At 39.7% G+C, this 13,275-nt stretch overlaps 1 protein-coding gene across 3 annotated transcripts in view; it reads left to right on the forward strand.

The window, feature by feature from the left end:
- PLA2G4A (phospholipase A2 group IVA) overlaps positions 1 to 13,275 on the forward strand; it is a 220,353-nt gene that overhangs the window by 68,922 nt on the left and 138,156 nt on the right. For 2 of the 3 annotated variants that reach the window (XM_030207544.1, XM_030207545.1), the window contains 2 exons: positions 5,911 to 5,948; positions 12,203 to 12,347. In XM_030207544.1, coding sequence (XP_030063404.1) covers positions 5,911 to 5,948; positions 12,203 to 12,347 — 183 coding nt within the window. Of the gene's footprint in view, positions 1 to 4,862; positions 4,902 to 5,910; positions 5,949 to 12,202; positions 12,348 to 13,275 lie in introns of all 3 variants that reach the window. The other variant, XM_030207546.1, reaches the window with a different exon arrangement.

The raw sequence follows: 13,275 nt of genomic DNA on the forward strand, positions 1-13,275 counted from the left end.
ACAACTAATTCCCACATACTAGGCATTGCTGTCTAAGGCATGTTTGTATATAAACTTTCCCAAATGGAAATGGTCTGGGAAAAAGATTACTATAATTCTGATAACTAATAACAGATATGGGGCTCCTTTTATTAAGTGAGCTAATGGATTTAGTTCGCTCTAGCAATTTGTGCATGCTATATGCCAAGAAGCCCACAGGAATAAAATAGGCTTCTTAGCATTTAGCACATGCTAATCGTTAGTGGGCCTTAATAAGAAGTCCCCATGGGAACGTCAAAAAGAAAGTTCATCCCATGGCAGTCACTTTTGCCTTCAAAGCCAATAAAGTATTTCCTTGCCACCTGAGTAGGGCGTGCTATATCAGGGAATATTTGCATCTTCTGGCCATAGAATAATTTTTATTCTTCAAATAACCTTTCAGAACCAATGTCGTATCCATTTCACTAAGGAAAGTAACCAGAAGGGTTGTCGTTATGGATCTAAGAATTTTCAAAAAACTATCAGGTGGAACCAAAACTTTAGGATCACCTGGTTTTTCATCCAATAATTTATTATTAGTGACACAATAACATTTCAGGAAACAAACAGGCAGACAGTCTACAAATGCCAAACCAAAAAGTCTGAAAGAAATAGCAAAAATAACTTTTATTAGCAATAACAGTGGAAGGGGGAAAAAAACTGCACCTAACTTGCCCAAGTTTTACCCTACATGACTGCATCAGGGGTCTATAAAATAAGTATAAATACCACATGAAAATTGATTACTCACATAAATGATTTTAAGTAAAACCACTACTAAAATTATAAAACCACAATAGAAATAAATAGAAAGCGCATGTTAGTTTTGTTCTCTTTTAAATATGGTTTTATTTGAGTTGCTGCTAGTTATTTGTTGTCAGATCCATGAGTTTCTAAATGTAGTTTTATGTCAGTTCATTTATTTATAATTGTAATGCTCCTTATTTCTGCTTTTATAAGTTACTAGTAGTCCTATTCATATTAGTAATTTAGACCTGTGTTTACAAAGGTGCTCTATAGGCGCATTAATATTTTTAACACGCATTAATGGTCGACGTGCGTTAAACGCTAATACGCCCATAGGAATGTATTAGCGCGTTAGCATTTATGCACTTTATCTTTAAAGGCATGTTAAAAACACTAACGCACTTCAGTAAACATATCCCTTAGTGTTTTCTATTTATCATTGTGTTTTTATAATTTTAGTACAGTGGAACCCGTTATAATGCGATGTTTGTGATCCATAAAATATCATTGTGTTAAATCCGGGGTTGAACATGAACACAAATGAAGCAAAAATTGATCTGTTTTAACAGATTTGTTTGCTACAAACCTAGGCATTCACACAGCATTGAGCATTATGGCTGAACTACTGTATATATGCAACATTATTGAAACATACAATACTGTACTGTACTATTACAGGAACTTATCTAGTGTGATCTGTTTTCTTAATGCAAACTGTTGGCTTCTTGTAAAATCAAGAATGTTTTGTAGCTGTAAAATTTTGAAGCTGTCCACATCCTGAGTTTCTAGCCATCATCAAACTTGCCTCAAGATGTTCTTTAGCCTTTGACACTTTTGGTGGAAGAGCAGGAGGAACATAATCATCACCTTCCTCATCGTCAGCGTTGTCCGATGGCGTAGCTGTGACTTTTCGCTGCACATATGTCACAATTTCTTCAGGATATCATTGTGCACATCTTCAAATTTTTTAAATGCTTCTTCAGCTAACTGCACGTCCCCTGAAGAAAAGCAAAAAAAAAAAAAAAGTCCTCTTGGGCATCGTCATCCTCATCAATCGTCAATGAAGGGAATACAGATCCAAACCCCTTTATGCAGCATCGCTCAATTCAAGTTGCTGAGATAGCATCCCAGGCCTCTCTACCGAGGTGGCAAACCTCCTTCACGTTGAGTGATGCCAATGCTGCATCAACTGTGGCAGTGTTATCTGCCACCATCCTCTTAATTCAAGTTGGTAGTTTGTTTTAAACACTGAAATAATGCCTCTGGTCCCGCCCTCATTTCCTGTTTTCGGAAGGGTGGGACCAGAGGCAGAGCTGAGAGAGAAGGGAAGGCAGGCTGAAGCGCCGTGCATACTCGCCTTTCACTGCTGCCGCCGGACCCTGAGGTAAAAACTTTTAAATTCTGGACGGCACGCAGGAAGGCGAGGGGCAGTCGGAGGACTGGGAGAAGAGGACGGGCAACGCAGGTCGGGCTGCCACTCAGAGGGGAGAGAGAGGGAGGGAGGCGCGGGGGCATGGAACTCGGAGGGGAGGAGAGGGAGGGAGGGTGCGGGCCTGGAACTCGGAGGACAGGGGGGGAGGGAGGGGGCGATTCTATTCTCACCTCTAACGTTCTGTGGCTGGCTGGTGCTGGTTTCCCTTCCCTCTCATTGATCCTCCCTCTGACGTCATCACGTTTAGACGTGAGGGCAGATCAATGGGAATTGTGCTACGAACCCAGGCATTCAGACGTAGAACGTTGGAGGTGCAAATTATTATATAGGATATGATCACAAAGTGGAGGAGTGGATGAGTAGCCTAGTGGTTAGTGCAATGGCCTGAGAATCTGAGAAATTGGGTTTGATTCCCACTGCAGTTCCTTGTGATTCTGGGCAAGTCACTTAAACCTCTATTGCTCCAGGTACAAAATAAATACCTGTATATAATATGTAAACCACTTTGACTGTAATCACAAAAAGGTGGTATATCAAGTTCCATCTCCCTTCCCTTCTCAAAGATCTATAAATAACACTATTTTAAGGATATTGAATAAAAGAATCATACAGAGAAGACACAAAGGGGATAATTCTATAAGTGAGTGCCTCCATTTAGGTGCTCTTAGGCCACTCAGTAGGAACTTATTCTATAATGAACATTGACATTTTTAGCTAGCTTTCTAACACCTTATTCCCCTTCCTGGACTCTCAGCAAAATCTCTTGGTCATTCCTTCCTTCAAGCAGATAACTCATGTTTCCACACATAACACTATATTCTCAGTTGTTGGTCCGGTCCTTTGGAATGCACTCCCCTCTCACCTACAACATCTTGATTCCCTACAAATGTTTAAGTCCCAGCTTAAATCCCACCTCTTTGTAGTTGCCTTTCGTTAGACCTGTGTTGACTCTTCCCTTGGAGAGACCTCTGAACACAACTACTACCCCCCTTCCCTACTGACTTGCTGTTTCTTTGCCTCTTTCCTGTCATAGTTTGTAGTTCTTTATATCACCCCCACCTCCCCTTTCTCACTCATTGATATCCTGCTCCTACTGTCCTTTCTCATTCTGTTTTTTTTTATTTGTATGAAGTCTTTATTTAGCATTAAAACTTAATAATATACTTTTTAAACAAACTGTCAATGCACTGCTACATGTATATCCAAGCAAACAAGGGATCACCTGATGCACCCTGTTCCCAGAATTTTACATCCATAGATTAACCTCAATAAACTGCAATAACTTTCTAAAGTTTTACATGAGAATTGTCTCCCCCCGTTACCTCATTCTGTTTTTAATATTGTATACTGCATAGATGGTTTCCAATTTACACTATAGCAAGCTCTGAATAAACTTGAAACTTGAGAACTAGCATAATCCAATATCAGTGCTCCTAACATTAAGGCACCCATGCTAGCCTTTAAGCTGGCATATGCAGTGCCTAAATGTAGTATTCTGTAAATTATGTACCTACTGGCATATACACGCATGCAAACCTACTCTCGTATATTCTAGTGTTCTAAGCATTTATGCGTGCAATGGGTGTGTAAACGTTTGCACCCAATTTATCTTGTAGACTCCTGAGACAGGCACTTAGTGCCGAAACAGGGTACTGTGTTGAGTTTTATGTAACGAGAATACAAGTTCTTTGTAATTTCTATACAATATATGTATTAAAGTAAAACATAGTATTTTTGAAGTGCCCTTGTTTGTTGAGCCTTCTTCCGTTTTCCACTTGTTTGGTGTTTTGCATTTACTACGTGGGACTCTTGTGTTCAGCTACCGTTTGGTCACTAGCACCCAATTTATGGCATTACAGTTTAAAGAAATGTAGGAAAATGCATGAAGGGGATATATGAATTTACACTTCCATAGTGCTATGCTCTCTAAGATAGACAACAAAAGGCCATTAACTAATCAAATATTGTTGTGTTTTTCTTTACATTTCCATCCTAGAAAGATGAGTTTTGTACTTTGCCAGTGTTGGAATGTTTTCACAGTTGCAGTCATTAACTGAATAGATTCTTCCACCCATTTTTTTGTTTAGGTAGGAACAGTCTGTTATGATTTTGTATCTATAAAGAGCAGCTTTTTTTGTTTGAGTTTATTCATTTGTTTTGTAATATTTTGTTTTCAAGTTTTATTGTGTATAGCTTTCTTGTAAACCACCTACGGGAATAGGAGGTGTATACATTTTTTCAATAAAACTATAATATAGTCCGATTCTAATCCTGCAATATAGTATTTGAAATAAATTCAGGTCCTGTGGATAGTTGGGCACTAGAAAGTTACAATAGGAAAGAAGCTCTCTAAGAACGTTATAATCCTCTATCAAGGAGTGCTAGAGAGAACAAATGAAGAATTCAAGTATACGGGAGACAGAGCCTTTGGTTGGGAATCCAAAGAATCTCTCGATTTTCTTCATTAGTGCTTAAGTATGAAAGATGCCAGTTTTTGATCTGGTTTCTTCCCTTTACATGTGGTACCCACCTACAGGGCATGCCTTGTGCTCAGCAAGATGACAGTGGGTGTCCCATTATTTGAAACTCAGCTCTGCAAATGATTTCTCTCTTTCTCTTTATATCCTTTCCCTTGTTGTTTCCTTGCCTTTCCCTCCTCCTGCAGTTCTTCTCCTAGTGGAAGTCCTTTAAGGATCAGAAGCCTGTAAGTGTCTTTATATTTACAGTTTATTTCCAGTTTGTGTCTGGTCCATCTGAAAATCCTCGCTAAAGAGTATGTTGGGCACTAAGGGGTCCTTTTACAAAGCTGCGGTGAAAAATGGCTTGTGGTAGTGTGGGTGCGTGTTTTGGGCGTGCACCAATCCATTTTTCAATGCACCTGCAAAAAATGCCTCTTTTTCTTTTGATGAAAATGGATGTGCATCAAAATCAAAATTGCTGCGCATCCATTTTGGGTCTGAGACCTTACTGCCAGCCATAGAACTAGCGGTAAAGAATTAGGGCGGTAATGACCTACATGTGTCAGATGCTACTTGGTGCGCGTCCGCTATGCGTGCCTGAAAAAAAAAAAATTTTTCAGACGCGCGTAGTGGACGTGCACCAAAATAGAAATTACCGCAAGGGGCCATGTGGTAACTCCAATTTGGCGCATGTTGGGTGCACGTAGGCACTTACGTGGCTTAGTAAAAGGTGCCCTAAGATAGTTAATTTAACCATGTTGTAATGATCCAGTTAAATCCTTCAGTTTTTTTAAGTGCTTAACCTCAGAGATAATGCTGAGGGAGCCCCAGAAATGTTATATTGTGTACAGTGTTGTACTCTGGCTTTGGGATTCAAGAGTTTCATTGGTTCTACCACTTGTGTTATAAAACACTTCATTTTTCCAGTATTTTAATTCATCTGTGTAATTTAGTAATTCTAATGATAATATAGTTTTAGAGTTAGAATGAAACGTTGGACCCTTTGTTGTTATAAAACACTTTTTACATTCAAATTATGATTGTCTCAGTACTGATTAGAACTTTAATTTGACCACCTCAGTCATCAACAGTAACATCTTTAGCAGTGATAACTATCATTTCATCACAATGAAATGAGCACATTCAAAATTGGGAACCCCCTCCCCCACATTTCACAACTGGGACCCATTATTACCTCTATATATGTTTTTCACCTATAAATAAATAAGTAAGCATGTTGTGTTTCTTGTTTAGGTCACGGAGATGTTTCTGGAGTTCTCCCTTGGAATTTGGTAAGTCTCCTGCTTTGTTAGGGTGAGAAGTGGCCTTTGTGTTTTTAATTATGTTCTGGCTTTATAGTTTTGCTATGCTTAGAAATAGGGGCACATCTCAGAATAACAGTGTGCCAACTTAACCCTCATATAGTCGTGGGGGTCAGTATGTTATTTGGTTAGTGACTTGAGTGTATAGCACAGCTTTTTACGTGCTCAAGTAGATGCTTAAAAAATTATTCTGGAGTATTAACACATAAAAGCAGGTGTCTGGATAATATATCTTCTACTTTTGTGCAATACACATCAGACACCCAATTTTGGGTGGGCTTGAGCCTCAAGTGGATGGGCCGTGTACTGCACATTCCGCCCCCCTGCCCGGCATCTCCCCTGGTCCCATGAACAGGAAATTGCATCAGAGGGCAGGCTCAGGGCCAGCGTGAGCAGCCGGTATGAATCACTGCTCGCTGCCGGCCCAGCACTGAAGGATTTAAAAGATGCTGGGAGGGTTGGAGGATGAAGTTAAGAGAGTTGGATCATTGGGAGTCTTCAGCTGGTGGGGCTTGGGGATCTCCACCAACCACAATCCGGCTGTGCAGGTGCAGGGTGGACCTGAGCTCAAACTGGGTGGGCCTGTGCCTATATCACTGATGTAGAAAATGGGATCATGTAACCCCTTTATTCACAGAAGAACACTGGCTTCCTGTTAAATGCAGAATCCAGTTTTTTAAAAGTCATTTTAGTATATAAAAATTAACAAATATGGAACTCCTAATTCTCTCTTCAAATATCTCATACCTTACATAACCTCTAGAAGCTTATGTTGAATTTAAATACCAGACTTTCCTTTTGTTATGTTCACTTGCAATCCATTCAAGAAGCTATATTTAGGTGTCCTTTTACTAAGCTACACAAAAAAGTGTCCAGTGCTATCTCCAGTGTGGGTCTATTCCACTTGCTGAGGCCACGTTTAGTGTAGCAGTAAAATGGTCCCATTTTCCTTTATTCCCATTTATGGCCATGTGCTAATTTCTTCATTAGTGCGTGATTACTTAACGACACCTATTTTCTAGGTGGTAAGGGCTCATGCACTAATCCTGCGCTAATCAGTTAGCGTGCAGCAATGTAGCATACGCCTATTCTCCAACCACAGACACGCCCCCAGCTCTAAAAAAATAAATTCTATTTGCTGGTGCACGGGAAGCATGTGCCAAACCCAAACCTACTGTGGGACACCTGAGCGTGTCGTGCCATAGTGTTATTGTTGTTTTGGGTTTTTTTTTTTACCCTGCAGTAAGTGCACATTAGTGCTTACTGCAGCTTAGTAAAAGGGCTCCTTAGTTTGAAAGTCCCTACACTCAGGAACCATCTACCACAATATCTAAGATCAAAATCTAGCTATCCAATGTTTAAATCCAAATTAAAAGCTACTTATTTCAGTTGGCCTTCAATTTGTAGGCTACTGGTCAAACGTGAACTGGATGGTAAATGGCACCTGGGCCTCACCTGAGATTGAACAACTTGGCTCTACCCTTGATCTTTGTTATAGAACTTTAGTGATTTTCTTTTCTTTCTATATGTATCTAACTTGTGGATTTTTATATAAACCACTATTTTGGATATGTCTAATAGTGGTATATCAAGTTGGACATAAACTGTAAATTGCAAACTGTAAAGTGCAGATATTTCCAAGGCCAGAAAATAAGGAAAGTGGGGACAGGGGACAGGATCAGTACTTATACATGAATCTCATAAAATTTGGGCTCAATTCAATAATCGGTGCTAAAATTAAGGCACCAAAATTTTGGTAATTCTATATACCTTACCCTCCCCCTACTCCCGATATTCAAAGCTATTTAACCAGACAGACACGGCTTCAAGTTAAATAGCATATTGGTGCCTAACTGCTAATATTCAGCAGTAGATAACTGGTTATCTCCACTGAATATTGCCAGTTAGCACCTAGCGCATAACCGGCTATATCGCACAACTTACCCAGTTAGATACCGATATTCAGTACCTAACCAGATCAGGGCCACAGAGAGACAGAGCCGAGGCAGGACTGTTGCCGCCCTTTGCCGTATAGAATACTAACGTAATCCTCATTTTGGTGCCCACTAGCAGGCTCAATGTGGCTTACATATTATCGTAAAGACGATCACTAAGTCCGGTGGGGGTAGACAAATACGATTTGAAGTAAGGGTCAGGTAAGGGGAGTGTATTAAGGTACAATAAGGGTCAAAGATAGTAAGGAACATATAATGTCCAATACAATCTAAGGTTTTGTTGTGTTGCAGAGTTGAGGCATTTAAGTTGGGTCAGTTGAGTAGGCCTTGCAGAACAGGTAGGTCTTTAATGATCTCCTGAAGTTTAGATGGTCATAGATCGTTTTCATAGTCTTTGGTAATGCATTCCACATTTGTGTGCCTAAATAATAGAAACTGGATGCATAAGTTGATTTATATCTGAGTCCTATGCAGCTTGGATAATGGAGGTTCAAATAAGGTTAGGTTCCAAATAAAATAAGGTTCAAAACTATCTTAAATTCTCTGTGTCCCGGCTATCTACAAATGGAAAGAGTGGCTTTTTGAAATCACCATGTACATATATATCCAATCTACACTTGCTTCCAGAATAATGACCTGAGTCTCTTATATTGTTTTCAGAGGCTTCTCGTTTATGTTGAACTGTGTTCTAGTCTTTTGCTAAAGCCAGGCCACATTTCCGAAGTTCTGACACGTTCTGCACAACAGTACCTGGTTTGAACTTCAAGGTAGAGCTCCTAAGGCTTCCCAAATTGGTGGCTTAGTCTGGAGAATGCTTTCATAAGCCAGGAGTTCACCTGATTGTCCACCAAAAATCATAGGTAGCAGGTGTTCCTCCTCCAGCTCCCTGTCTTGGTTTCCATATAGTTCCAATTGGGGTGTTAGTGATCTCAACAAGACCATTGCCATATCTCACCCTCTGACCTCTTCCATCTGCAATGCCTCAAAAGTCTGCTACCTCAGCCCAGGCTGCTGCAGTGGTGCTGGGATCGTGATCACTTTTGACGTTGGAGGGAAAGAATACTCCTCTAGGGTGTATAAAACCTTGCTAACTTTGGATGCAATGATGCCTTCACTGCACTCCCAAATACAAGAATTTGAGTCTTGGGCCACACATCTGAGTCACCTGAAAACCAGATGATAGAAGCCTGCACTTTGGGGTTAAGGGAAAGAGAGTTACATAATTGTCAAACATGCTTAGCCATGGTGCAGATATTAGGAGCTCAGTGTGCTGACATCCATTCAGTAGCCATCTTTATTCCAAACCCAGTGCTCTCCATTTCTAAACACTGAATCTGATTTTTACATTCTGATAGATATGTTTATGAGCACAAAGTATGGGTTAATTGAGCATTATGCTTTTTACCATTTTTAAAAATGATCTAGAGATTGGAATAACTAGTGAGGTAATTAAATTTGGTGATGACACAAAGTTATTCAAAATTGTTAAATCACAAGAGGGTTGGGAAAAATAGCAAGAGATCCATATGAGAATGGGAGACTGGACATCCAAATAGCAGATGACTTTTAATGTGAGCAATTGCAAAGTGATGCATGTGGGAAAGAGGAACCCAGACTATAGCTACGTGATGCAAGGTTCCACATTAGGAGTCACCGACCAGGAAAAGCATCTAGGTGTCACCGTTGCTGATTTGTTGAAACCCTCTGCTCAGTGTGCAGCGGTGGCTAAGAAAGCAAATAGAATGTTAGGAATTATTGTGAAAGGAATGGAAAACAATGTTGTTATGCCTTTGTATCACTCCGTGTTGTGACCACACCACGAAAAGGGGATGGGACAACTTCCCTATGAGGAAAAGGCTAAAGCCACTAGGGCTCTTCAGCTTGGAGAAGAGTTGGCTGAGGGGAGATATGATAGAGGTCTGTAAAATACTGAATGAAGTGGAATGGGTAGATGTGAATTGCTTGTTTACTCTTTCTAAAATGAAGCTGCTAAGTAATAACTTTAAAACAAACCGTAGAAAATATTTCTTCACTCAATATGTAATTAAACTCTGGAATTCATTGCCACAGAATGTGGTAGAAGCAGTTAGCTTAGCATGGTTTAGAAAAGGTTTGGATAATTTCCTAAAATAAACATCCATAAGCCTTTATTAAGATGGACTTGGGGAAATCCACTGCTGATTTCTAAGATACACAAATTGGGGTAGACACTGTGTGTTAAATGCAATGTGAAAATGTTGGCTAATGAAGGCGTCTCATATCCACATGGAAGTCTATATGTATAAGCTTCCTTAACGGCTAACGAGCCGATGCACGGTTATAATCATGGACCACCTCCAGCCAACCAGCAGTGCCCAGTATTGTTAGTATTTGAAAACCTGAGAATTAAAAAGTCTCTATTATCTATTTACTATGGAATTTATACTCAGGTAAATAAAAATGTATATGCGCACTGCTGTTCACAAAATAAACATTATATCAAAAATAGACATATAATGCAAAAATTCCACTTATCTTGATAGTTCAAATCAATAAGGGCCATCTCCTAGGGCCCGAACTCATCAAATTTCAAAAAAAGATTTCATCCATCAAACTGCTGATAACTCCGGTGACATTGTGTCCATGATTATAACCGTGCATCGGCTCGTTAGCCGTTAAGGAAGCTTATACATATAGACTTCCATGTGGATATGAGACGCCTTCATTAGCCAACATTTTCACATTGCATTTAACACACAGTGTCTACCCCAATTTGTGTATTGTTTACAAAATATTTTTAGACACGTGTAAGCCTTTTTTTGCTTTTGATTTCTAAGATAAGCAGCATAAAATCTGCTTTACTGTTCTGGGATCTTGCCAGGTACTTGTGACCTGAATTGACCACTGTTGGAAACAGGATACTGGGCTTGATGTACCTCTGGCCTGTTCCAGTATGGCAGCGCTTATGTAAGGAAAGTTTTTCAGTAATTAATGATGTGAAAAAGCTAAGTTTTCTAATTTCCTTTATTCTTTGAAATGCCTGCTGAAGGATGTCATGTTTTATTCTATTAGTTTTTTTTTTTGGGGGGTGGTGGTGGTGTGGTAGCATAATAGAGGTTTAACAGTTATGAGCAATGAATTTTAACAGAATGAAAGACTAATCCCAGGGCAAGATTTATAAAGACCTTTCTCCCATTCTTTGCTTTTTAGGAAAGAACCTTGATGAATCTATCACTTTGCACTCATAAGCAGAAGACCCAAAATGTTGTCCTAAACATGATTGAAATAAAATTAATCCATTAATTTCAGCGCAAAGTTCAGAGTTTTCATCAAGGTTCATAGTCACTAGATTTATTATAATAGAAGAGTATTGTACAGTGCAGTCAGGCAGGTGAGCCTCTCTGTGCAGCAAAACAACGAGAACTCTAGCAGACCTTACTATTTTTACTACATTCTGCATTGATTTATTCACAAACAAATGGAACAGTCCCTCGATATCCCTGGGAGCACAGAAGCCATGGGCCATTCCAAGAAGCACATCAGCATGAGGAGACCAAGTTACTGCTTCAGAATTACATGGTAGTGACAGTGGGGTCTGGAAAACAGAAGATGAGCCAACATTCGTCCACTGTAACTGACTGCCCTCTTTGTTAGACTCTTTCATGATCCTCATCTTGGAATCGTACTACTAACATTGTTTACCTTAGTATCCCATACACTGAAAAAAAGATAAAAAAGATCACTGAAGGACTTCATTGCTGTATTGAAATAGGTGAGAAAGGAGGAAGACTGATAGGGTTGGGATGGGAATGAGGGAGAGCATGAGAAAATGTTTGCTGCCATGTTACCTATCCCATAGGCTTCCTAGTCCCCATTCAAATCAACCTAATGGCATTCCCTTCCTTTGGCTAGTCCTTTGCCAAAGCTTGCATTAGTAAGTAGCATCTCACCTTATACAGGAAGTATCTCTTCATTGCTGTGCTGGGAAGCTGGTAGGATTTATGAAGAAGACTATGCCTTTTGGTCTATGTAACCACATTCCAGTAGCCTCTGAATGGACATGAATGTAAAGTAGAAGGAGGCCCACGCTGTATCACCAGAAGAAACAAATATTAATATACAAAATCTGCACTCATGACTCTTTCTAGTTGTATTTTGGAAACATTAACTTGTGAAACCACGTGAATGTTATTTTCCTATGTTATCCCTGCAGTATTTTCATGAAGTGTGGTTTGACTGTAGTCTTATGTGAACCATTGTGTTAAAATGCTTGCTTGTTAATCACAACAGCTCCTCCACGGACCTTAGATTTAGTATGGCTCTGTGTGATGAAGAGAAAACATTCAGACAGAAGCGGAGGGAAAAAGTGGTTCAAGGAATGAAGGCACTCCTGGGACCTGAAAACACCAAGAACTTGAAATCCTCACCTCGTGAGGTAAGTCAGGACTCAATAATAATTGATTGATGAGAATGAGACAGTATACACAAATGGAGACTAATTTTAGAACAAGGTGCCTATGTGAAAAGTCTGAAAAGGTGCCTCTTTTATACCTGTTATAAATGCAGCATAGGCTCCTATATGTTTTGTAAAACAGGTTGTACAATGACTCACAGGAGCACACAAATTCTCTTGCACAAATTTATACTTGCTTTGAAAAAGGTGTAAATAAGTATATGAACTATATATGTGCACACAGGCTGAATCAGTTTTCAAATGGGTCATCTGGTGACATCCGCTAATTTGTGCAAAATTCACTTGTAGGTTAGGCAGATTTTCAGTGGTGCTGCATGTATAGGGGTAGATTAAAAAAAGAACACCAAATTTAGGCTTGAAAAATATGAGGGCTAAGTGCTAATTCTGTAATGGCAATTGGATGCAAAATTGCCATTATAGAATAGAGCAGTGTTTCCCAAACCTGGTCCTGAAGGCACTGCATCCAGTTGGGTTTTCAGGATATGCACTGCATGCAAATCTCTCTCATGAATATTCATTGTGGATATCCTGAAAACCTCACTGGCTGGGGTGCCTCCAGGACCAGGTTTGGGAACCACTGGAATAGAGCCTAAGTTGACATGCACGCACCTAACTTTAAGCTGGTGTAAATGGTTGCACCTAAAGTTAGGCAGTTGCACATGGAAATGTGCAACGTATGTACCCAACTGCAAGACACGGCCCTGATTCGCCCATGAGCATGTTCCCTCTGTAGTTGTGTGCTATATTATTTAGGCGCTAAGTATGTTTATGTGTGTTTATTAAGAACTTGATATCCCTCCAAAATTCCAAACAATGGGTCTAGGTGGTTTACAATGTTTAAAAACAAACAGAAAATCAGAAAGAAACACCAAAGTCAGATAGGACAGAT

Source organism: Microcaecilia unicolor, chromosome 6 (genome assembly GCF_901765095.1).
Source record: "Microcaecilia unicolor chromosome 6, aMicUni1.1, whole genome shotgun sequence".
NCBI classification, from domain to species: domain Eukaryota; kingdom Metazoa; phylum Chordata; class Amphibia; order Gymnophiona; family Siphonopidae; genus Microcaecilia; species Microcaecilia unicolor.